This window comes from Rousettus aegyptiacus, unplaced genomic scaffold, assembly GCF_014176215.1.
Source record: "Rousettus aegyptiacus isolate mRouAeg1 unplaced genomic scaffold, mRouAeg1.p scaffold_m13_p_11, whole genome shotgun sequence".
Classification (NCBI taxonomy): domain Eukaryota; kingdom Metazoa; phylum Chordata; class Mammalia; order Chiroptera; family Pteropodidae; genus Rousettus; species Rousettus aegyptiacus.
The window spans coordinates 52245393-52269916 of NW_023416286.1; the positions used below are offsets into that span (position 1 = coordinate 52245393).

At 40.1% G+C, this 24524-nt stretch overlaps 1 protein-coding gene across 1 annotated transcript in view; it reads left to right on the forward strand.

Moving 5' to 3' along the window:
* Positions 1-5912: 5912 nt before the first annotated feature.
* The window catches only part of EFNB2 (ephrin B2), a 42030-nt gene continuing 23418 nt past the window's right edge, over positions 5913-24524 (forward strand). Inside the window, exon 1 of the mRNA XM_016119610.2 lies at positions 5913-6696. Within this exon, the coding sequence (XP_015975096.1) occupies positions 6575-6696 (122 nt within the window). The 5' untranslated portion in view covers positions 5913-6574. The remainder of the gene's footprint in view (positions 6697-24524) is intronic.

Consider the following 24524-nt stretch of genomic DNA (forward strand, 5'->3'; position numbering starts at 1 on the left):
AAATTGTTTTGCTATACAAGTGTTTTAAACATTGTATCTAAGAGAGTAGCCTGGACTTAAAATATTTGAAATAAGCTTATGTGTGCCTTTTAATTTTTAAAAAATTTCTTACTGCCACATATGGTGTGAAATCACAGTAAGTTGCTTAGTGATATATTGCAGTATCGGCTTGCTGTTGGAGACTCACATCAGATATTGAAATTGTTTCTTACCAGGCTACAGGAAAGAAGTTGTCATTGTTAAAATACCCAATTTTTTCTGTGCTGCAACAATGTTTAATAATTTGTTTTCTTCATTTGTTTCCACTGCCTTTGTGTATAAATTATAAAAGTTCAAATTCAGTCTACTAGCAATTCAGATGTTTTCTAATTTATTAAATATGCCTTTATTCACAATTTGTTTTTTAGATTATTAGTGGATTATAGAATTAACTAATGACTGTATTTTTATTACAGTATTTAAAATATGTAGTTAATGCCATTTATATTGTGGAGTTTGCAGAATTAAATCAGTTATATAAACTAAAACTTTAAATTAGCTTGGTGTGAGGACTCTTTAATGCTTGCAAAGAGGGGAAGGGGTTTGTATTTAAAGATTTAGTGCTCTAGTTTCCCTTAGGAAGATGTAGCTAATTAGGCTGTTTCTGTCTTCAGTTAAATAGTGAAGCATTTAATTGTGCTGGTACATTAACATAGCTTTTTTGTATGGCCATCAGTACTTTAAGAATTTTCAGTGGTTTCATACTTCTTTTTAATTTTATAAAGTGAGCATGGAATCTTGGCAAGTTGCACATTATGCTATTTCTAATGCCTCATTTTATATTAAGAATCCTCCATTTATCACTTAACTAAAATTTCTCTGAAGTTGTTACTGTTAACTAGAGCTTCTATTTTCAATTGTCCCATTTCTCTGTTCCTTTACACTCAGAACCATTCATCTGTTTCATATTCTGGCCATGAGAAATTCTGAAGACAAGATATCTTATTTTTTGAGACTTGCCACTCCCTCCAAGAGTTTTACAAACACTCAGATACCAGTGTTGTTATTTAGTGAAAGGACCTAAAAGGACCACTTAATGTAAAAGGATAAGGATCTCAATCTAGAAATCTATAATGGGTGCTGAAAGCCCAAGTAGTTGGCCATACTTTTTCATTTGTTGAATTGCCTGTTAACAGTGGTCTTGATTACTTTGCTTTTACCTTTGTTATTCATGTTTGTTTACTCATTTTTGTTTTGTTTTTAACACCCAGTAGTTCATAATTGTGGAGTTGTTAGTGGTGGTGTAATCTAGAACAGTGGTCCTCCAACCTTTTTGGCACCAGAGACTGGTGCCTCCTATGAGAATCTAATGCCTGATCTGAGGTGGAGTTGAGGCGGTGATTTTAACGCTGGGTAGTGACTGCAAAAACAAAGCTTTGCTCACTTGCTGTATGGCTCAATTCCTAACAGGCTACAGACCAGTACCAGGCTGCAGCCTGGGGTTTGGGGACCCTTTTTAGAAGATTTGCATTTGGGTTTCCGCTGCACTATATATTTTGTAGCAGAATGACATTGGTTTTCAGATGATTAGATCCATTGCCTGATCTATTACATTGTATCTGTAGTTACTAGAGAAACTGATTTGCAGCTAGTAAATAATGGAAGGGGACACAGAAGACCTAATATCAATTAAAATAGTGTATGTGTGTGTGAGAGAGTGACTAAACTTCATTGGAAGTCGTTTGAAAATAATAATCTTTTCCTGCAGCTCCAGTGGATTGATCAGAGAGTTTTGGAAGAGTTAGATATATTTTACACATATTTCTTTAGTCATTCTATACCTAAAACTAGTAAGTTAAAAAAATAAAATCTTCAATGACCTGGAAGTTTCACTATCACTCAGGAAAGGTACATGTGTATTTAATAGTGTCAGTATATTTTCTAAGGTTGGTACACACTTGACAAAACCTGGCTTTATTAGGATTAAAATAAAATGAATTTGTACTTCGTATACATTTGGATGATTGTTTCCTTCACTTTCCAGGCTTTCACTATGGATTAAATGACAACATAAATATTTATTTGCAGCTGGATCTAAGTAATGTTGAATCTAATTGTAAAATGGGTTAAAAGGGAGCAAAAATGGCTTTATGGACCATTATAAGAGAGCTGCTATCTCCTTATGAATGCTATCAGAAATAGTCTTTGTATGTTTAGAGCAGATTTTAATTTTATTATATAGTATCTGTAGATATGTATGTTTATATCACATCAGTCCATAAAATGGGAATACTGTTCATAAAAGTTCAAGTATTGCAACTGAGTGATAAAATCAAAACTGCACAGCAAGCTTATCATCTGCTTGTTTTTATCTCCACCAAAATAATCCAGTTTGGAATGATGCCTCGAAGTTGGCTGGTCCTCCAAACCTGTTGGTTTGCAAATAAAGATATGAGGTTTTATGCCAGGTGCCCAAGCTAGTTGGAGCCATAACTATTCTTCCCACATGTGCTGTTTTTCATTAATAATGTTATTAAAGCAATGACAGATTGAGTTACAGATTTAAATGACTACTATAGTGGAAAATAATGGTATTTTGTTTCCGCAAATAACGTTATGGTCTTTACAGTATGAGTTGTCACTAAATTCAAAGGGAAAATTTTTTGACCAAGAGCCCAATGTAACAACACTTTTCCTACCCAACTCATAAGTACATTTAAGATGCTTCATTGAGTAATCAATTTTAGGAGCTGATGGGGCAGGAGTGAATGGCAAAGTTCATATAAGAAATGGTTCTATGCATGTTTCAATAGGTCTTCCCCAGTAAAATGAGCAAAATGTCATTTGCAAAAGAGTTCTAGAACCTTCCATGACATGAAATGAACTGCATACAATGTAAGAAAACAATTTTGGTAGAGGCTTACAGCTACATAGAAAGGTCATGGTTTGGACAATATTTAATCATGTATATAAAATTTCAGCAATTTTTCTGTAATGTTATATTTAGATGAGGCTTTTTGTTTTTACAGAAGTTATGTTAAAATGTCTTGAAGTACATATTAGAATTGATGAAGTACTGTACAAGGAATATATAAGAAACAACCATAAGTTCTAAAGATCAGCACATGCTCAGGAATTTAAAGGGGCAGAAACATAACAAGGTGACATTACTTGGGCAAAACTGACTGCTCTCTTGTTTTTTAAACTGGAATTATCAAACATTTTCCACCTCATTTGACATTCAAGTGTTTATCTCTACATTTTTATAATCGTCTCTGAAATTCCCAATTTTTTAAAACGACTTTTAGAAACTTCTTAACTCTAGAAACTAAAGTAACTTCCTCTACTGAAATGAAATTATATTATTTGCTCTGTTAATATGCTGGTAAAATTACAGGTTTTAAAAATAACCATGTTTCTCCAACAATTTAATTGTAAAATGAAGTCCAAATACAAAGAGGTATTAAATAGAAGTGATTGATTCTCCTTGATTTGGCATGTTTAAAAATTTCAACCCTGTCTTGTACATGCCTATATGACTAATTTTTTGCCTGGCATAATTAATATATGTAGTAGAAACAAGTGGCTTGAGGTGATGCTTTTAATTACTGAAATTACTATCTAAACAGCAGTAGAACATTAGCATCTTGAAGGTGCTACTGATGCCTTTCACCTAGTCTCTATAGCTAATTATTCCGTATTTACTGAAATTTATGATGCATATTCACATTACAGCTACACAATAAGAATCTTTTGTGGAGGATTTTATTTTGGGGTCAAATATATACTGTTTAAAAGTTGGAAGCATTTTAAAATGTTTAAGAGAATATCTGATTTACTGAAAATGGAAGCCAGGGTTATTTTTGGACAATGCAAATTTCCTTTATTTCCTCTGGTTTACTTGAAGAGGATGTAGGAGCCAAAAGGTCAAACTTAAATTTCACAATATAAGTTTGCTAAATGTGAAACATGGTACTGAGATACTCAGTTCTTTTAAAAGATCAATTAAGCTAGCTTTATATTTCAAATGAATTCCTTAAATGTTTCTAGCTTATTAAAAACGACTCCTTTTTGACCCTTGTGAAATTACGAATAATACTGCCTATCCCTTCCTGATTTTTCAGTCCTGGGAATCTGTCGATGACTTCGAATCAGTTACTATCTTTAAGTCTTAAAAATTGTTTCCTCAAATGTGAGACTTATTTAAAACTAGCAATTGCAAAACATTGTTTTCTTCTCTTAAAGATCAACTTGAAATTTTATTCGCCACTTTGTGTAACTTAGTGTTTTCCATCTTAAACTAATCTTTACAAATTTTTAACACCCTCAGTTGAAATGAACATTAATTTATGGTTAATGTTTCAAAAAACGAGTACTTAATGCACTACGAAATCTTCAAAAGTTGTTAAAGAATTGAGTGGAAGAGAAACTCGAATCTCAGATTTTTTAAAACATATTTTCTTAAATTTAGCTTAGTACAGGGCTCCCCAACCCCCAGGATGCAAACGGGTACGAGTATGAGGCTTGTTAGGAACCCTGCAGCTCAGCAAGAGGTTAACAGCCCGCAAGGGAGCAAAGCTTCTTTGTATATGCCGCTGCTCCTGAACGCTAGCATCACCGCCTCAGCTCCACCTCAGATCGCCAGGCATTAGACCCTCACAGGACAGGTATCTGGTGCCAAAAAGGTGAAGGACCACTGGCTTAATGGATAAATTGGCTAAAAAAAAAAAAAAAAAAAAAAAAAAAATGTAGGAATACTGCCGGGTCGGTTTTGTTTGAAACATTAAATCATTAAATCCTAGAGTAAACGTTTTTGTTTTAAGACTGTTGTGAGTATACGGTATACTTATTTTTTCAAACTGAAGTATACATTTGTACTGTGCCTTACTTCTGCCATGTTCTCTTGTTCTTGGTCATTTAAGATTCTCCTTTGGACTTTCTGCGCTTTTAGATTAGCGGGGTACAGGTTTAGGATGTAGATATTGTACTCTTGCTCGCAGAGAAGTCAACATGGCCGCTAGTGGGCGCTGTGGGTCCGTGGAAGCCGTGGACTTGGTGGCGCTCGACCACCTCGCTCCTTGGGCAAGCACTTTACGGAGAACTCAAGTGAAGACTTCCTGCCACCTCTCCGTTTGAGCGCTATTTGTTACCGTCACCCCTAACTTCCCGGTCACCTTGGGGAGGTGTGAGTATGTCTCAGAGGCTCATTAAGGAGAAGATCCCGCGGCCGGCGCTGGTGTGCCAGCGACACTTGCACGGAGAGGTGCTGCCCTCGTGAGAAGCGAGGCTTAGAGGGTGCGGGGCCAGGACATCCGCCCCGCAATGTCTGCTGCTCCGCCGCCGGCGCCTCCACCCGGGAGTTGTTTCGCATCTCCCAGCCTCGCTGACGTAGATTGGGCCTCGGCTGAAGTTTGGTACCAAAATCGGGTCTGAAATTTATCATTGAGAGGTCTGGTGGGGGCAGCGAAGGGAGGAAGAAGGGGGAAGAAGGAAGACCCACGGGGGAAAGCACTGCCTTCAACTCCGAAGAGAAAGTTTCGCCCACGTCATTGTCCCTCTGTTGAAGTTAGGACTCTTGCCAAGCAGTAAAGTCGTGTGCTGGGCGCAGGGACAGCTGGCACCGTGCTGTCCGTGAACCCCTCTCGGCCCTTCTACCAGCGTCTCTGCCCCGCCGCTCCGGGACCACACCGAGCACACGCAAGCCCCTCTCCTTCGCAGCTCTCCTGTGTTCCGCTCGCGCCGCCGCCCAGGGCCGGGGGCGGGGCTCACCTGTCAGCCGGCGCACCGCCTCTCGGCGCCCAATATCGGACGGGGGCGGATGACGGATGGGCCAGTTGCCCAACCAGCATGCGGCTGTTGCACAGCGGGCCAATGGGCTGAGCCGTGCGGGGCGGGGCCCCGCGTTTATAGTGTTCTGACAGCACACCGACAGAGCTGACTCTCCTCGGCAGGGACAGCGGCGCCGGTGGGATCGAGGAGCCGCGCGCAGAGCGGGTCCCGGCGCCCTCCACGCACACAAAGGCCCGCGCGCGTCCGGCGCCCGCGCCTGGGACCTAGCCCCTCCTGCCTGCTCCGCAGGCTAGGAGCCTAGAGAACTGAGGAGGCTCCCGCGCGCCCCAAAACACCTCTCGCTTCTCAGCGCTCCGGGACATGGAACCGTGCCGACGCGGCACTCGCGCGCTGGGGCCGCTGCCCGCCCCCCTGGATCTATAGTGCGAGGCGGCCAAGCTCGGAACGCAGCGCCTGCTTCCCGCGCCCAGTCGTTTCTCAGCCTTTGTGTCCCGGCCACGCGCCCTCCCTGCTGCCCCTCTCCCGGCACGCTGGAGCCGCACGGGAGCGGGTGGTTCGAACTGGGTCCGGCGCGGCGCCCCGGAGCCCCAAGCCCGCCGCACCGCCGCGCCCCGGGTGTGCGCTCCCACCTCTCGCCCTGAGGGCCCCGAGGGGAGTGCTCCCGGCCTCGGCGACCGCTGGAGCTGCTCGGCGCGCCCCAGAGCTGCCTACGATCTTCCCCTTTGCTGCCTGGAGGATTGGGGCTCCCGGCCCGCCCCCCGTCCCTCCGCCGCCCGGTGTGCGCGGAGCTGGGAGCGGCTTGGCAATGGCCGCGAGGAGGGACTCCGTGTGGAAGTACTGCTGGGGAGTTTTGATGGTTTTATGCAGAACTGCGATTTCCAGATCGATAGTTTTAGAGCCCATCTATTGGAATTCCTCAAACTCCAAGTAAGTGGCACCCGTGATCCCCCTCGCCGTCCCGCGGTCTGCCCGCGCCTCGCGGTCCCTGCGGGAGGAAGGGTCGGGCCGCGGAGCCTCCGGAGCCTGTTTCTGGAACCTCGGTTCTCCCCTCTACCCACTCTCTCCCTGTTCCAGTCCCCCAATCCGCACCACGTATCACTTGGTGGAGTCTCCTTGCTCGGCTTTCCAACTGGAACGCCAGCCCTGAGGAGCGCCCTCCTCACCTTCCTTCCCCCATAAGCTTCCAGTCGCTAAAAAGCCACTGGCGGCTCTGGTGCCACGTCCGCAAAGGTGTCCGATGGCGATACCTGACCCTCACTTCTTTTCTAGGACGGAGAGGACGACCACAAACAGGGCTGGCGGGCACGCAGGAGTTGGCGGGCTCAGGAGAGAGGTGGGATGCTGCTCCCCAAAGGAGCGCCGGAGCGCATTCCCGGCACGCGGGTGGGTGGGAGCGACAGGCCCGGGGCAGTGGGCGCATCCGGAGAAGAGAGCCTTTGGTCCCTGGGCCGCCCATAACGCCCCGGAGCCCGCGCTCCTCGGCGGCGCGCCTCCTGCCTGAGGGTGCGCGTGGAGCTCGCCAGCTCCACGGTAGAACTCCGGGATCGAGCCCTCTCCTCCCCGCCCGGGAGACTGCCCTTAGGGGTCTCCTGGAGAACCTTATGCCCATTGGCCTATCCCTTCGTTTCTAAACCCGTAGGCACTCTGTGAGGTCTCGATAGCTGACTTTTGATTTCAAGGACGCTTTCTGCAAAAAAGCTTAAGGCCCTGCCCAGTCGACACAGCTGAAGCCTTCGCTCTTGGGGAGTCTAGGCAGGAATGGGATCCTTAGATCCCACTTGCTTTTATCGAACGGCGCAGCCGGGAGAAAGCCAGGCCTTGTGGAGATTAACTTTCAGTGTGAGCTACCAAAGTACATATAGAATTTAGAAAAGGCGATAACCATCCCTAAATAACTCTTAATTAGTCCTCTGTAAACTCGATATTACATATTACCTCATTCTTGGGATGCATTTGAATCACAGCCAAAAATATTTTACAGAATCCTGGAATTTTAGCCTTAGGGAACTTGGGGGAAAGTACGGAGACCTTGGCTGGTTCCTGGAGTAAGCGTTTGAGATCAGAAGCAAAATCAATGGCCTAATTGAAGTTAAGCAAGTTGGCCATGGATTTAGGAGTAAAGAGGTGAGGGATTGATTTGGAAATCGCATCTTAATTAAAGACATATCCACTCCTTTAAAAGTGGTCAGTTTTCAAATTCACTAAGAGTTAACCAAGAATTTCCTGTTACAGGAAACGTCATAGCTGTAAATCGGATCAAACAGAAATTCATGCATGATATTAGATGGCACTTAAGAACACTGCTCAAATTCTAAAAGTTGCTTTAAGTAGCCTTCTTTTATGTAGCCTGATCTTATATGGACGTCTTTTTTATTCCTAATGTAAGATATTATTTTTGCTGAGAAAATAGTGGCAGTGACATCTTTACACCGATACCAAATCGTGAGGCACCAGGTGATGCCAGAAAGCGCCGGGCTCGGACCTGCTCGCAGTAGCCGGTGTCCCAGCAAGGCGGGCGAGGAGCGGGACTCGGGGAGCCGGGATGAGGCCGGCCAGTGCTTTCTTTGTGCCTACAGAGGTCACTCTTCCATGCGCAATGCTCACGGCGCCAGCCTTAACCTCTTTCCCCAGGCTGCCTGCTCCGCTCCACTTTGCACTTTCACTGACAGACTGCCTTCGGGACAGATTTTTTTCCCCATCAGGATTTAACATTTATATTTAAATTTAAGAAATTACCATTAACCCCTCCAGAGTTCGCTTTATGTATGTATCTGTGCTACTAGTTTGTGTGTATCCAGGGAGAGCATTAGAAATACCTACTTGGAAAATAAGATAGAGCAATAATTATTTCAATTTAAAGTTTAGACAGTAATATCTTCTATTCCTAATGTATGTATGGGGGAGGGGTGGCTGATATTTTCTCACTATCCTAATGATTAGGATTAGTCAGTTTTTCCTACCTGGGGCCACAGATTTAGAGACCTGCTGGAGACCTGCATTTTGTAGAAAGACCCTTGCTTCCCTGCACTGCTGATGTTGCTGTTGGCATGATTGTCCCCATCCTCAAGAGTAGAATCTCTTTAATAGTTCTCATGATGACGGCTTGCCTGGAGGACTGGGTATTTGTCTCTGGAAAAGATTACTTTAACAAAGTATGTAGTTGAATGCTAGCTTGAGATCAGAAATATTTCTTCCTGGAGAAATGAATAAAAACCCCTCATGCCAAGGGGTCACTTTATTTGGGGAAGTTGCATATTTATTTCCACGGAAAAGTTTGTCAGTAAATGTGATGTGACGGGGAGGTAATCAAATGCATTGAAGTTTCACATCAATTCATATGAACTGGGGAACAATTCATTTGTAATGAAGCAACCATCAGTAATGAGATTTGTTTCATTCGGGGGTCAGCTTTTTTAGCAGGTGGCCGACATAGGGAGCATGCAGCAGCTGTTTGGATATAGAGTCCAGAAAATCTTTTGTAAATTCACTGTTTTCCTAACTACTTTAATCACACTGTCTGCTGCCCCCATCTCTGAGAGTTTATGCAGTAATCGAAAGAAGTTCTATATCCTGAAACATTAGCCCGTTAGATTATTCACATTGCATCCATAGGCTCTGGTAGAGTTGGATCAGTGGTAGCCGTTTAGGCTGTTTAAGCAGTTTTATTTATTTATTTAACCTCAGGAGAGAATAGCAAAGCCTGGCTTTCATTTCTAATTAACATTTCAGTAGAACAGTTTTTTCCAAGTATGATTTTTTTTTGCCAAAATAAAATAGTTGGCTCTTTTATAAAGTATTGATTTCATTTTAGAGTGAGCAAGTGTGTATTGGTATGATAGTCTATAATGAATTACAGACTTTATTGAAAATTTCAGTTAAGCATTAATTTCTTAGGTCTAGGGGTGATATTCCCTGTATACCATATACTAGTTAGTTAACAAAGTGTTGTGCTTTTCCTATGTCATTTTTTCCCTACATAATACTGAATTCCTGATATTGATTGACTTGATACAAAAGAATGGCTGGATAACATCCAGATAACCTATAATACATGGGCTCTACCACAGTCAGGCTCTGAATAAATACAGACCTGTCAGAGATTGATAAAATAAACTACAATGGATAGTACTGTTTAAACAGTCCATTCAGTACTATATATACGCCAGCCTGCCTCTCATTGTGTCTGAAATTCTTATTTTTGTAGGTAAACAAATGCACATTCAGCACTGATTGAATAGCCCCTTGAACTATGCTCCACAGTTTGCGTTTGGGTTAATCTTGTCGGTTTTAATATAGAGAGAAAAAAGCACAAAGCACCAGGGGTGGAATTGTTAGTGCTTTCACATCCACATTCCTCACATTTTGTCAGGATGATAAACTGTAGGTAATGGACTGTCGTTGTTCCACAGGACAACTGAGCCAGAGAGAGCACAAAGACGGCGCTAAAGCGATATCTCACAACATGCTTGGTAGTCTTCTTTCAGACGAGAAGAGAATTTATTTGGGAATCGTGTGTCTAGGGACAGCACTTTTTAACCTTAGCAATTATAGCTTCAAGCCTCAGAAACGGGAGCTGGAGGTTAAGATGATTTGTTAAGCACTTGGTTCTAAATCTTTCACAAAGCAAAGCTGTTGACACTTGCCAACTGATGCAAAGAAATGCAAATGACTTCAACATTCCTAAATGTTTCTGACTCCTAGGCTAAAGTAGGAGGACAGGTGAATTAGCCATCATCCTAAAATCAGCTAAAATAAAAGGAAAGAAAAAAAAATCTACAGATTGGAATGGTTCCTTCATGGAGAGTCAGCTAAAGAATAATGGGTTTATTTTGAATAATTATCATAAAACCTCATAAATGTAAATTTACGTAGATAAATCCTATGGTTGGTGGATCAGCACAATAGTCACCTTCAGACTGACATTGCAATTGGAGCAATTTAAATCTTTGCTACCTTGCCCTTCACTGAAATGCTCCAGGTAGCTCCCAGGAGGTTGAGTATGACATCTACCTTAGAGCGAGGTTTCCCAGTGCATTCTCCTAATAGGAAACGATTTGAGATCTCAGCATGACTGCAGTGGTGCGTCATATGAATGGGAGTGGCAGGGGGTAGGAAATACAGACTCTGGACCCACACCAAGAAAAAAAAAATTAAGGCTATTTCTTTAATATTTATGAAAACTTTATTTTTAAACTCTTCCATTGCAAATTAGACCAAAAGAAGCACTCTTCTAAGGAAAATAATGATTAAAATGGTACTCCCATCTGCCTAATCTCTGCCTTCATTTGCTGCTGACATACAGAGCCTGTTTTTCAGGTCACTTATCATACATCTACATAGATTTGCTTATGAGCTCACCCTTTGTGTAGAGGAGTAGAGCCTTAAATAGGAGTGTTCAACTGTTTAAAATATTTTGATTAAAATATGCAGAACCCATAGAACTATACGCTTCTAGTTAGGAATTAGCTCTTTCAGGGAAGAGCTCCCCCCACCACCTTTTTTAGGATAGGAATTAGAATGGGGCTGGGAGAGGAATATAAGAAAAGCAAAGAAGGAAGGATGGCAAATGGGACAGTGTTCCGAACAGCTTGGAAAAACTCCTGTGGCTCCATTGTCTCTCTAAAGCCAAAGAATACAAAGACATAAGCAATTCAGCCCTTCTCCCATGATGGAAAATGTAAACCGTTGACATGGCTCCCCTGTTTAACTTGTTTAATTCTCATTTTAAATTCAGTACTATACTAGCCGTGTGAACTCTGAAGATTTCTTTAGTAATCCATTTTGTAGTTCCGAATCAAAAACAAAGTGAAAGGGTCTGACACAATTTGCTTTTATTTTTAGGCAAATCAACCCTGGTCATAGTTAATAAGGGGATTACAACCCAGACTAGGTCTTTACAGATGTAATGTAAATCAAGGGCAGAGTATAAAGAAACTGATCCCTTTTGATTGAAGTATGGTAAAAAGGCATAGAGAAACTAGAAGCAGTAATCTGATTGTATGGCAATAAAACCACCATTTTCTGTCTTTCAGATAAAAATAATGTGGTAAATCCATGCAGTTCATAAGATGTAAAGGCAGATAAAGGGTGAAGCCATGGCAACATATAGATTAGCTTGATGTTAGAAATGACACGTCTCTGAAAAGGGTGTAGAAATGGAGGCCCTTGCTCCAGGCTGTTGGCTATTATGTGAGAACCACACAGACTTGGAAACTCGGATTAGAAAGTATGAAAGCCCTACTTGTGGCCTGGGATGGCTAAAGCAGGAAAGAAAAGCTGCTCAGTTCTTGCTCATTGGTGGCAGATAATATGGCAAAGGTAGATTTCATTGACTGCCTTTTTTAGAGATTGAGATTGGGTCTGATTAAAACTTCAGATCACTGCAGTTGTTAAGGCCTGCAAGATTTTCCTTTTTAACTCCTGGCCTAACAGCGGCAGCCATTCTGTAGGATTAACTGCACTTGGCGGTCCCAGCCTTAATCTATTTGGGCTTCAGGCAGGAACACGCTGGGAAGGAACAGAGACCAGAAGGGATAGGTACGGCTGGAGTTATCTGAAAAGAAAACAGAGACCTTTTGATTTCAGCCATCTTTCAGAGCCGAGCCATCTCACACAGAGTAGGAGAAAAGGTAAACATTATGTATTGTTCCTTTCCCTCAGCCAGATAGCTCTACTCAGAGTTTTGTCATTCTCACCCTGGTGAAAAAAAATATGTGTGTGTGTGTGTGTGTGTGTGTGTGTGTGTGTATGAAAGAGAGAATTTAGGTTTCATTCTAGTCAGCAGTAATCAGTATGCCCAAACCAGTGGGCTCTATCTAGATGATATTTTACTCATGAATGTAAGTCTTAACCTTTAAGTTGAATGGGATAGGCGTCCTTCATATAAACGAAAGGATTATAAAAATGTTAGCACAACCAGCTTTAAAGTTTAAAACAAACGAAAATGCTGTTGAATCTTATTGCCCCCTGTACCGAACAACTTTCTAAATAAGCCGTACTTTTGTTTTCGCCTTCCACACTTTCCATTTTAGTCATTAAACAAAATAAGCCATTGAAGCCATGATTAGGTTACATGCAGAGTGACACCCACAATCGGATCAAACCAGAAAGGAAATATTTGCTTTATTGCCTCCTATTTGTTGTTTAAGAAAAGTTTCCCCATTTCTTTAAGAGAGTCTGAACTCTTAAGACATTGACAATACTGAAAGTTACAAACACCCTAAGTGTGTTTCTTGATGGAGTGGCTGGCTCAAGAGGATTCGGTGCTGTTTTCTTAACAGCAACATGGGACCTTTCTAGACTAACATTCTATGAGTGTCTGAAGATCTTCGTTAATCCTAAATCATCTATTTCAGACCCATTTCTTTGATTTTTGTTCCTAATTCTCAGTTGACTCAACCACCTGTTTTGGGCTGTAGGTTTATTGCATTTATTGACTATCTTTCTGGTTATTATTATTTAGCTTTCATAGATTAAACACATTTTAAAAATTATTGCACATAAATCTGTCATATCCAATGTCTGCTGCTTTACCTCCTTTTCTAACTTAATTCAGTATTCTATATCAAAAGATCCATTGCGCTTGTCTAGATTCATCAAAGAGAAGGGACACCCCTAATTTACAAGCTGGTCACATCCAAGCACCTTGCATTCTACATTTGACAATGATTGCTAATGGCCCATTCAGCTAAAGTATTTGCTTGTTAACAGGGAACAGAGCATGATAAATGTCCAGCAAGCTTGCAGCCTCCTTCAGCTTTTCAAATGCAGACTGGTGCATATTTATGGCAGGCAAATGACAAAAGAAGAAGTTGAATTGCCCTGGCCTCCAGGTTTCTATTAGGAATGGGGTTAAAGTGATTAAAGAAATGATGCAGGAAAACCCTGCCACTTGTTTACTAACCGTCATCCGATATTTAGTTAGCTTTGCTATCTACCTGTGTGAACATATTTCAGAAGTGTTAAAGGTAAGGATGGTTGAATCTGGCGAACTAGTAAAAAGTATAAATGATCGATTATGAAATGTTTTCCATGCACTGAATGCCAGGTAAACCTATTTCTTTTGCTCCCACAGAAAATGAGCAGTGGGTCTTTATTTTTCTTTTCATGTATAAATTCAAATACGTTATTCTATTTCACAGCATTTTGTGACAGGTGAGTATATACTTGCTGATTTCAAATAGAAAATGGAATAGGAGAATGGTTTATTAAAAAAAAAAGTTGTTTCTGCTCTTAGTAACTCTCTAAACAAAATATGAAGAAAATTCACAGTAGTGGAGTATTAATAGCTTGCTGTTTCCTTTCTCTAAAACATGAATAGATAAACGTTCTAACTATACCCAGTGATGGGTATACATTCAGAACGCAGTGAAGGAAACACTGGTGCTCTGCCTTGCTCTGAAAACTTCACGAGTACTATAGATTCTTCATGTTTTCTATATAAAAGTATTAAACAATCCAGTTCTTTGTCTTGGTTTAAGTTTAGTTGCATCCAATTTTGACTACAGTCCTTGTGTCATTTTTCCTATACTTGCTAGTGAAGTCTGTATTGCCCCCGAGGCATTACTCTGCTTTTCATGTATGGACTACTCCCCTCTCACCCCAGAGTAATTATGAGTGCTGCCCACATTTTTGAAACCAGTTTGTTAGTGTGTTTATGTAGGAGGAAAATGAGTGATTACAGTCCTAAGGCTTCAACTTGTTAGGTAGGGGTGTGCGTTGCAGGGGGGTGGGGTGTGAAACTCCCTGATGTATGCCTACTTTGCTGTTGCTCCCCCATTTCACACTCCCTGCAGGATAAGTAACCTCTGTGGGTATCAGAATCTCTGACCTGCAGAGTCAGAGTGTCTGAAATGCCCCGTTCCAGTATCTCTGCGGCCACTTGTGTTTCAGCCCAGGAACTTGAGGCCCAGCGTGATTCCACTACCTGATGAAATGCTTCTGAATCTGGGTCCTTGCTTTTCCACCAGTTAAGCTGTGGCCTGAAAACATTTGCCCCGAATCGCAGCTGCCTGAGTGAGTAAGGCCAGGGCAGTTATGTTCAAGGCCAGCTCAAAATGTATCTACCTACAGAAGAAATTAGAAAATGTTAGTTTTCACTTAACTACCAGAACTATATTTTGGGGATATTTTAGGTAAAAGCAAGCGCTCTTAAGCCCTGATTCTCCCTTTGTCTATGGGATCTTCATTATAATGGATTATCCATAAATTTCACAGTTTACCCTAGATGAGTGTCCTCTCTTCGTGACATAGTAGAGCAAACATAATTTTTTAAAATGTTTTCTCTGTAAGCCCACAGCACTTTAAATACCTAGGGCATAGGAAGATCATTATACACTGCACTGTCATGATTCACATGCAAATCTTAATCCCCTTCACCACCTTCCGTATCCCTAAAAGATAGGGGGGACAAGAATTGTTTCATTTTATCAGTCTCTACCTACTAGTTGTCATTGATATCCATTGAATAGTAGTCAAATGAACAGACAAAATCCAGATGTGTATTTCTGGCTGCCCACGTTGCATTAACAAAATCACCTGCCACTGAGAATCTACCTTTTAACCAGTGGCTCTAGAATGTTAGGGCATCAGAATCACCTACAGAGGGCTTGTTAAAACAGGATTGCCAGGCCCACCCCCAGAGTTCCGGATTCCTGAGATCTGGGTGGGACTTGAAATTTATATTTCTAACTAGCTCTCAGTTGATGCTAATACTGGTCTGAGACCACACCTTGAGAACCTTTGCCATAGATCAATCACCTTTTATTGAAAACAATTCGACATTAGGTCATAATCCTCTTAAAGACTGTTTTGGGATCTCGTAGAAATCCGAGGTCCTTAACTCTCTGCTTCTGCCCCCATTCTTAGGGCCACAAGAGATCATCTAGATCTTTGATGGTGGATAATTCATTGATTTATTTAACAAGCATTTACGAACTGTGAGGCCTGTTACCAGGCTCTGAGAACACGAAGAACAATTTCTACTCTCAAAACTTAAATTCTAATGGGAGTAGAGGGAATCCTATTGGAAGCAAATGCATTTGGTGGTGTGGTGTATGAGAAGTATGTGCAGTGAGAACACAGAGGAAGGGAATGACATTCACTCTAGGGGTGTTCAGAAAAACAACCCAGGGGAGAGGAAACTGAGTCTGGAGAGACAACAGGCATCTCTAAGCAGAGTCATGTAGACTTCTGAAATAAAGAACACAGTACACAAGTCAAGGTAATAACATTTTAGCTAAGGATAGTGTGTCTGTAAAGTGTATATCTGTAAGCATCTACATTATTTCATCTGAGCATAGCTCAAAGACAGATCCCATAAATGGAAAAAAAAAAAAAATCAACCCTGTGGGATAGCTAACCCAGCGATTTCAGCTACCTTATTAATATGAAAATTAGCAATTTCAAAATGGCTGTGTTGATAATGGAAAGGTCAGGCAATTCGATTTAACAAAGACAACCAGGCAAGCGCTATTTTAGTTTAGTTGAGAGTACATACTTTGGAATCTGGCTGTATGAGGCCAACCTCAGTTTAGTTATTTTTTAGCTGTGTTAACTTTGGGAGCCTTATCATCTGTGTCCCTCAGTTGTCTGGTCTATAAAATGGGGAAAATAATCTAACAGTACTGAGTAAAGGAGTAATAAAATTGTGGTCAAGATTTAAAGAATTTAGCTCTGTGCTTTGCACAACAAACCAGTGGAGGTCAACTATCGTTATTTAAAAGTGGGTGAACATGTACTGTGTGCCTGACTCTTGATTCAATTTGCCTTCCACATACAAATGCTGAATAAATAAAATTAAACATTAATAAAGATTATAACATGGCAGTTTCACCTTTCAAAGTCTCTGATGTTATATTGTAGCTTGTTTAGCTGCCAGACTTCTATTCATTCTTTAAGACTATTCTGCTATATAAAGTACTTTATTTCCCTTCTACTACCAAATTAGGTCCTCTTTTCTGCTTTCTACCCCTAATGCCTGGGCAGAATTCACTTTGTATATTCTACTAAAAGTACAGTACGAAATTGGGTTGTGAATAAATATATGAATTTAACCTGTAAGGATGGGCAACATAGCATTTTTTGCATTAATATTATATGACATTTCTTATTTAGAAAATGACCTACCTGGAGGACATGGTATATTTTATTTAAAAACAGTTGCGTATAGTACTACGTGCCAGCTTCTGTTTTAACTGCTTGACAAATACAGACTCATTCAACCTTCATAGTAACCATCTGAGGGTGGTACTTTTATGATCCTCATATTATCAATGGGGAAACTGAGGCACAGATTGGTTAATTATCTTGCCCAAAGTCCTATAGCTAGTAAGTGTTACAGTCTGTGTTGAACCTGATTATTCTGGTTCCTAGATCCCTCCTAATCCTCTGCCTTTCTTCCTTATGCTGCTGTGTGGAATAATTAAAAATTGTGTATTAAGCATATATTTTCTCAAAGCAGTACATACAAGGTGGATAAAAAGAAGGTTTGAGGTATAATTCTTCCCTTGTCCATCTTGATTTATAGTCTTTCCTCTGATGAGCATACAATTCTAAATGGATTCTTTGAATCTTTGATAGAACAAGGTTCAACCCAATGGTGACTAGACAGTAATGAAAGTATATAATATTAAAGCACTCATTGAGTATTATTCCTCTGACTATTAACATTTTCCTTTTAAATTTTAAATATAATCATTTCTTTGCTGGGATAAAAAGTCAGATTTTCGAGGAGAGTTGCATTTGGTTAGATGCTAAGCGTGTGTCAAGCTAAGGAGATAGTATGACATCTTTTTTAGAGTCTAGTCACAATTAAATGCCATTTTATTTTGGATTTTGGGATGTGTGCCAGCTTCCAGCTTGTCAGAGCTGAGAAGACTCAAATCAAGTCCAGGCCTATTTCTACAGCAAACTGGGATTCTGGCACCTTGCCTGTGGATTCACTCAGTATAGCCCATCTGGCTTTTGATGTTCTGCAAGCTTGGAGCAGTTTGTTTCAGGAAGCTGGGCAGCAAGTATTGGTGGGACTGGGGTTCTCTTGACTCCTGAGTGAGCTTCTCAGCCGTGGCTTTTCCCTGAGGCTTGTCAGCTGCTTATACCTGTAGATCTGGCAGCCAGGAGGAGGTCTCAAACAACCAGATCTTTATTCCTTTTAGAGGGCCCAAGGCCATCCTCTTATCTTCTCCTTGTCCACTTTCCTTCAGTTTTGTTCAGTAGCAACCTATTTGAATAATTTAGACTATTTTAACTTTTGATGGGTTTTTGTTTTTTTGGTCAAGGTAATTCCAGTCTGCTTGTGGTGACTGAGCAGGAAATAAATATATTGTCCGCAAAGTTCCAAGGGCATGACATTCACATTTTTATAACATACACAGTTTTGGGATGATCTGAAAGGAAGTCAGTAATCCAATCCAATCTTTTACTCCTTTTACACTTTAGCAGTACAGACCTGGGTATTGAATAGACTGCTTCATTTTTCTTTCCTCTCCTTTTGTCTTGCTCTCTGGGATGTCACCAAGAAACCATGAAGGGTGCAGGAAAATGCCTTCTGTTGTACACCCACCATAGCCCTATCTCTGACCCTGCTCTGGAGCCCAGTAAGGTGGAGGTGTCCAGGAGGCAGCCCTTTAGGTGATTGTAAAGCGATTATGGGCAGCCTTATAAATTGTGTTGCTGGACTTACTATGCTTGGCTGACAAGAAGAATCTCCTCTTACATCAAGAGAGAACTAAAATAATTATGTCTCTTCTTAAACCTTACTTATTAAAGTATTCATTCTTTCTTTGCACAGATAGCTGTTGACCATTCATTCTGTGTAATGAATGGGGGACGGGGGCTGAGGTCCAGGAGAAACACTGCAGGTTCAGTCTGAGAGTCACACTTCAGCTTCAAGTGCAAGCACTGGTCCCCCTTGGTGTACATGACCTTTTCTTTCAGGGCTGTTTGCCCCACCAAAGTTTCATTCACCCATAAAACATGAGTGAATTGTTTTTCTAAGTACGCAAAGTTCTTTGAAATTAAAAAAAAAAAAAAAAAAGTGATGTGGGAATGAACGGGATGGGAGGGGTTGGTAGAAAAGATACTCCCAAACTCTAGGTTGTGATATTGCAATGCACTAAGATCTTAATTCCATTTCTTTGAGTTGTTAAAATGCCAATCCATTCCTTGTGTGATTTACGTGTGCCTTTCATTTCTGTGAATTTCCCACTCGGGTAGATGATCAAATAGATCTCCACACTCATATCTAAAACAACAGAGAGCCAGCTGGAAATGCCCTTTAAATTTCTATATGAAAGCGATTTTCTTTCCCCTGGTGTCTCACCTATAAATAACAAGAGTTCCACCTTTCTTTATAGACTACTAAAAGCATAGTTTGAAACAAGACCGTACAGGTGCAAACAAATTACAGTTGGGAAAGAAACTTGCGCTGTCTCTTGCCTCTGAGGGTTGTGAAATACTTGTTTCGATAATGGAGCCAGCGTGGTCAAGCCAGCACGACAAAGGTTGGCCTTAGTGATTCATTCCCTGTTCACTTTCCCACTGTACGTCAGAGCATCCCAGCCTTACTGTTCAAGTCCCCCAGTTTTGCTTTACATAACTATAAAAGTCATGGCATGGTTTTCTTTTTCAGAGCATTTTGAGAGAAGTATTTAGATAATAAATAACTTTTCTGGCCTTAACTTGCTATAAGTAGTTCTGTGGATTCCAGGTTTTTATTACAGTGAAAATCATAGTATGGATAAAAATTAAATAATTGCTTGTGTAATTTTCTTCAAAGAAAGTTTAAACTATGAGAATACTACCTTTGAGCATTTAAAAATAAAATTTTCTTTAGCTACCAGTGTTTTAAGCATTGTATCACCAATAAAAAACAAGATTAACATCAAAAGGAGTCAGTTTTCATTCAATTGTGCAGCATCACGGGCTGCGAAATTTAATATTATTTTGACTTGTATGGTAATTGTAGAACGCAGAGGGAAATGGATTGAGTTTAAATAAAAGTATACACATCAGACACACACTGTAGAATGCAGGTTAAGGTCACTGGGCCAAGAATGGGACCCTCTAGCTCTGTCACTGCAGATTAGAATTTTATAAACAAAACTTTTTTAGACTAGTTTAATACTTTTTTCAAGTGTATGCATAGATGAAGAGGCACAAATGCTGTTTGTCGCACCTCACCTTGAAGAGTTGCTAAACTGGTTTGTGTGCCTATAGGTTCACAGTGCATTTGAATTTCTGTGTTTCTCATCTTTCCTTTTCTTGAAAAGATTTTGCTTGTCATTAGTGTGAAGTTTGAAATGCACACCCCTCCTCTTAGTTATCGGATTTATAACACTTAATGGTCCCAAATTGTATAACCTGCTTTTATGCCCCTTTTCTTTCCCTTGAATAAATCAGGTTCATGTTGCACATAATATTTGTTTTAGAAAAGTGTGAAAGACGGGGCACCTGTGAAAACAGGCAATTGTTCCAGCACACATACACATTTGAATTAAAGCAGAAAATGTCAATTAAAACCTCCAATTACTACCTTATTTCTTGGTGGTTTAAAGCCCCTGAGAAGATAGTGGTGCACTCGCTTGAAGTTTTAAGGTAATTACTTGTTACTCCAAGCAGTGGTATCTGGTAATCTAATTCTGTATAAACCTGACACCCTATAGCTACACCCCATTATCTCTCTGGTTTCAGAATATGTTTGTGCAGAAACTTGTTCTGATGTAAAAGTGCAAAAGGGGGCAGTAAAGTGCTATCCACAAAAAAGGAAATTTTTTTCCCAAGTATTTCTTATGGCCGATATAGCTTAAGTCTTTTTTGGGCCCTGCTTTTATTTATTTATTTTATAACAAACTCCTCTGTTTGGGGCATTTAGAAAATTTCTTATTAAGCTGTAGCAGCAATCTAACATTAGACGAAAGTAATGCAAAACTAAATATCCTGCCTGTTTATGCAATGTGCCATCAAATTCACACACACATGAATTTGTCATTCTTCCAGAGTATTTATATTCCCAAACTCATAGAGCATTTCTGAAAGGAATCTTGGGCTTCTGTGTTAATGCTATTCTAGCTCCATATAGATGTGGAAGGCCCAAATTCACGGTGAAGTTATGGGGCAAGGGTTTGGGCCTATCCAGAGCAATATGCATCTTTTGTCAGGAGGTAACTGGAAAGACTAGCCAGTTACAGCAAAGCAACAGAGTCATTTTTCTCACTCAGAATTTCAGACTAAACCAATTTATAAACTGACTGCTCTTCTTCCCTGAAGCCTTGAAAATTAAAGCATTTTTTGGAAAAAGTGCAAATTTTCCAAAATACAATTCAGAGTGTACTTAATACAGAATTTTGACTTAGGTATAAACCTATTGTATGATGTGATAAGATTTTTGTTGTGCCAGCTGCTAAGATAAAACTGTTTCTAAAGCTGCGGTTTAGATTCTCTAAAATGTTAGCCATTTCCCAGATTTGTACAGTTAGTGATAATGTATAAACTATCCCGTATTTTTAATGTATTTTAATGAACTAGTTGTATGTTGCATACGAGTCATTACTACAGCTTTCATGGACTTAAGAACTGATTTGTTAAATAGACCACGATTCAGGCTGTAATAACTTTATTTAGCTGCTCTCTAAGGAACTGCATCAAAACGTTAAAAAGTCTACAGGCTTTAAATATTCTAAATGCTTATTTTTAAAGCCAAAGTTATGAAATTTGCTCAAGAATATGATATAGCTTTTTGAAACTGTACAAAAATAGTTTCCCAATCTATCACAAAGTCATTTAGTGTTTATTGCAGAGAATTCTGAAAAACACGGAAAGCTAAAAATCATCCTAAGTCCACCATCCAGTAGCCCAAAGCAGTCCCAGATAAAGACCCAGCGTTTGATCATCTGTGTATGTTTTCTGTGTCATCAGCAAAATAAGCAGAATAACATACCACATATTGTGTGTATATGTATATTCTCAACTTAAATTAGCCATTTACTCATAATAATCATATACTCCAATGATGTTATTTTGAAATGAAAGGAAAAATAAAAGCAATTCTCCATGAAAAAAAGTAATTTTTATTTACTTATGACTTTTTGGGAATTTGCTCTAGAGATAGAAGACCATCATGTGTAGATCTCCTGTCCCCACAGTCTGCATACTGACAGGATTTACTTTGGTACCATGGTCCTAGTCTCAGATGGATGATACCTGCCGTATATTAGACCTTTAAATAGATTTTTATATGCATAATAGTAAATAGAAATTGCTCTGAATCTGAGCTGACGCTTTTTATTAGAACCACTGTTGTCATGTGTGGCTGGAGGGAATTTGCTTGACCCAGTATTTCGCTTAGACATAGAAACTGATCATTCCTGTCTATATCTTTTTATTCTGATATGTTTATATCAGCTTAATATTTTTGCATTTGGTGACAACATATTGATTTGCCCTTATTTACTCGGTAGTTTGGCATATTCTTCAGTCATTTACCTCCACATATTGCTTTCCTCGGGAGAGCCAGGTCTTTTGTATTTCATGTATATTTTCATAGACTATATCAGCATCAAGAGGCCAGTAAACAATTTGGCTCTTCTTCTAGGTTAACCTGAATATTTTGGGCAATCTCAAAGAAAAGTGAAGGAAGTCATTGGATGTTTGTCCTGAGATGCATGTGTTATGGTCAAGGACAAATGCAGAGATGGGTAGGGAAGAAAAGAGAAGCAGGGAAAAGGGACATCCATAGGGGATGGGGTTGGGGAGGGCAATTACAATTCCACTGCACAGCTATCCCTAAGCATTTTGGCTACTGGTTTCCCATGGATCCTCTTGTTCCTTTGGGACAGGTTCGGGAGTCAGTCTGGCAATCCTATGATTTACCCTACGAGACCTGGTAATGCAATACTGGTCCATAGAAGAATTCAGACTTGAGATCACAACGTGTGATGTTCTGATCTATCAAAGAAAATTGTGTGTCATGATCACTGAACTCTTAAGTGGCTGGTTTGTACTTTAAATGCATTATGCTACTATTTTAAACAAGCATTAGTTCTAGCGTGGATTAAAACAGTAAAGAATATCATGTCACATATATTATAAAAATAGTTTCTACAATGATGACTATGAAGTTGAAATGTCAAGTTTACTAGAGATCTAATTTAGATTATTAAATATTAATGTCTGATTTAAGTTATTAGATTGATTCAAGGTATCTCTCATGGAAGTATTAGAGTCTAGTTTGCAGAGTAACTTTTACAAACTTGGATGAAGTTCCATAGATAATCAGAAGATAAAAACATATCTGATCTTTTAATTTCAGGCAAGTTAACTCTACTTCAGGTTTCCATTTTATTCTGCATTATACCATCTCTGTACTTCATTCAAAGTCATCACATCTGCTGTCTTGCTTGAGAATGATTCGTTGTGAAAAAGCACAGAAGTTTGCCGATTTCCTCTCAGCATACCCCACTCTAATAATATCTCAAGAAGATCCTCCAGTGGGAAGCACAAAGCCACAGCACCCATGTCCAGGAAGCAGTCCTGAGCCCCGGTTCTTCTGATGGGGAGAAAAATTCAGCTTCTCCCCCTTAGAAAGGCACCGACGTGACTGTGACCTTGAGTAGTTAGGCTCAGAGAGGAAACTGGCCTGACAATGTTCTCTCTCCTGTGTGGGACATGAAGCACTTTGGTCTTTGCTTTGTGTTAAAAACCAATGAAAAACCAATGAGCTTCATTAAGTAACACCTCTAACCACTTTTTGTTTGGGGATTAGTTTAATAACAACAACCTCACCTGTGTGGTATGGTTTGTAACTATGGGCTTTTCCCTCTGTGTTCATTCTGGTCACAAGGTGAACATTATCTCATTACACAAAAAGAAATTTGTATTTGACATCCACTATAGATAGCCAAGTTAGTAATAAAATTAGAAAGTTGTCACTAAATCCATCTCTGGGTTATTTATATTTGTAACAAAATCCAAATATAAATAACCCAGCTTCAAAATTAGAACTCTATAGTTACTGGATTGATCTTAACATATGGGACGCATTGTTTTCCATTTGAAAATATGATTAAGAAAATCACCCTATTTCTTTTCACTTAAATTCTGCAATTTTCATAAATTGTCTGGAGTCTATCTGTAATATTACATTTAAAACACAAATTCATATAGTCAGTCAGTTTCTTTTGGTTCTTGGCCTCCTGGGGAAAGATAGGGGTACCAGATGGCTGCCTTTGTGAGCTGTGGTCCCAGGTGCTTAGCATGGAGTTAAACTCTGTGATGTTCATAAGTCGGTGTATATATTGCCTTTGAATTTCTTGTGATTTTTCTTAACTTCATGGCTTACCTATGAAAAGCTCAATTTAGAGAAAAATAAATTTCACAAACCAGATTTATTCTTTGATACAGTGAGAACTGAAAAGTGTGTGGAGAAAGAGGGCTTTTCCTGTTGTGTTTCATGTTTGGCACAGGTGTGCCTTCATCTGGTTTGCGTGTTAGGTATGTGTGCAACGTTTAAATGAAGACAATGTGAGCAAGGTGCTTTGATCAGAGTTTAGCAAAGAGTAAGTGCTCAAAAGCCAGCAGCGTTTTTGTTATTAGTCGTTCTGGAGGTGGTTAATTGCCTTACATTTTTAACAGAAAAGGATTGTCAAAGACTGCTGATACTCATAAATCTTTCCAAAGAGAACGGGTCTGAAATTCCATCTGCACTGCTCCTTGTTCTCCAGAAACAACATTGTGCCTGGTTTGATGTCTTCTGGAAA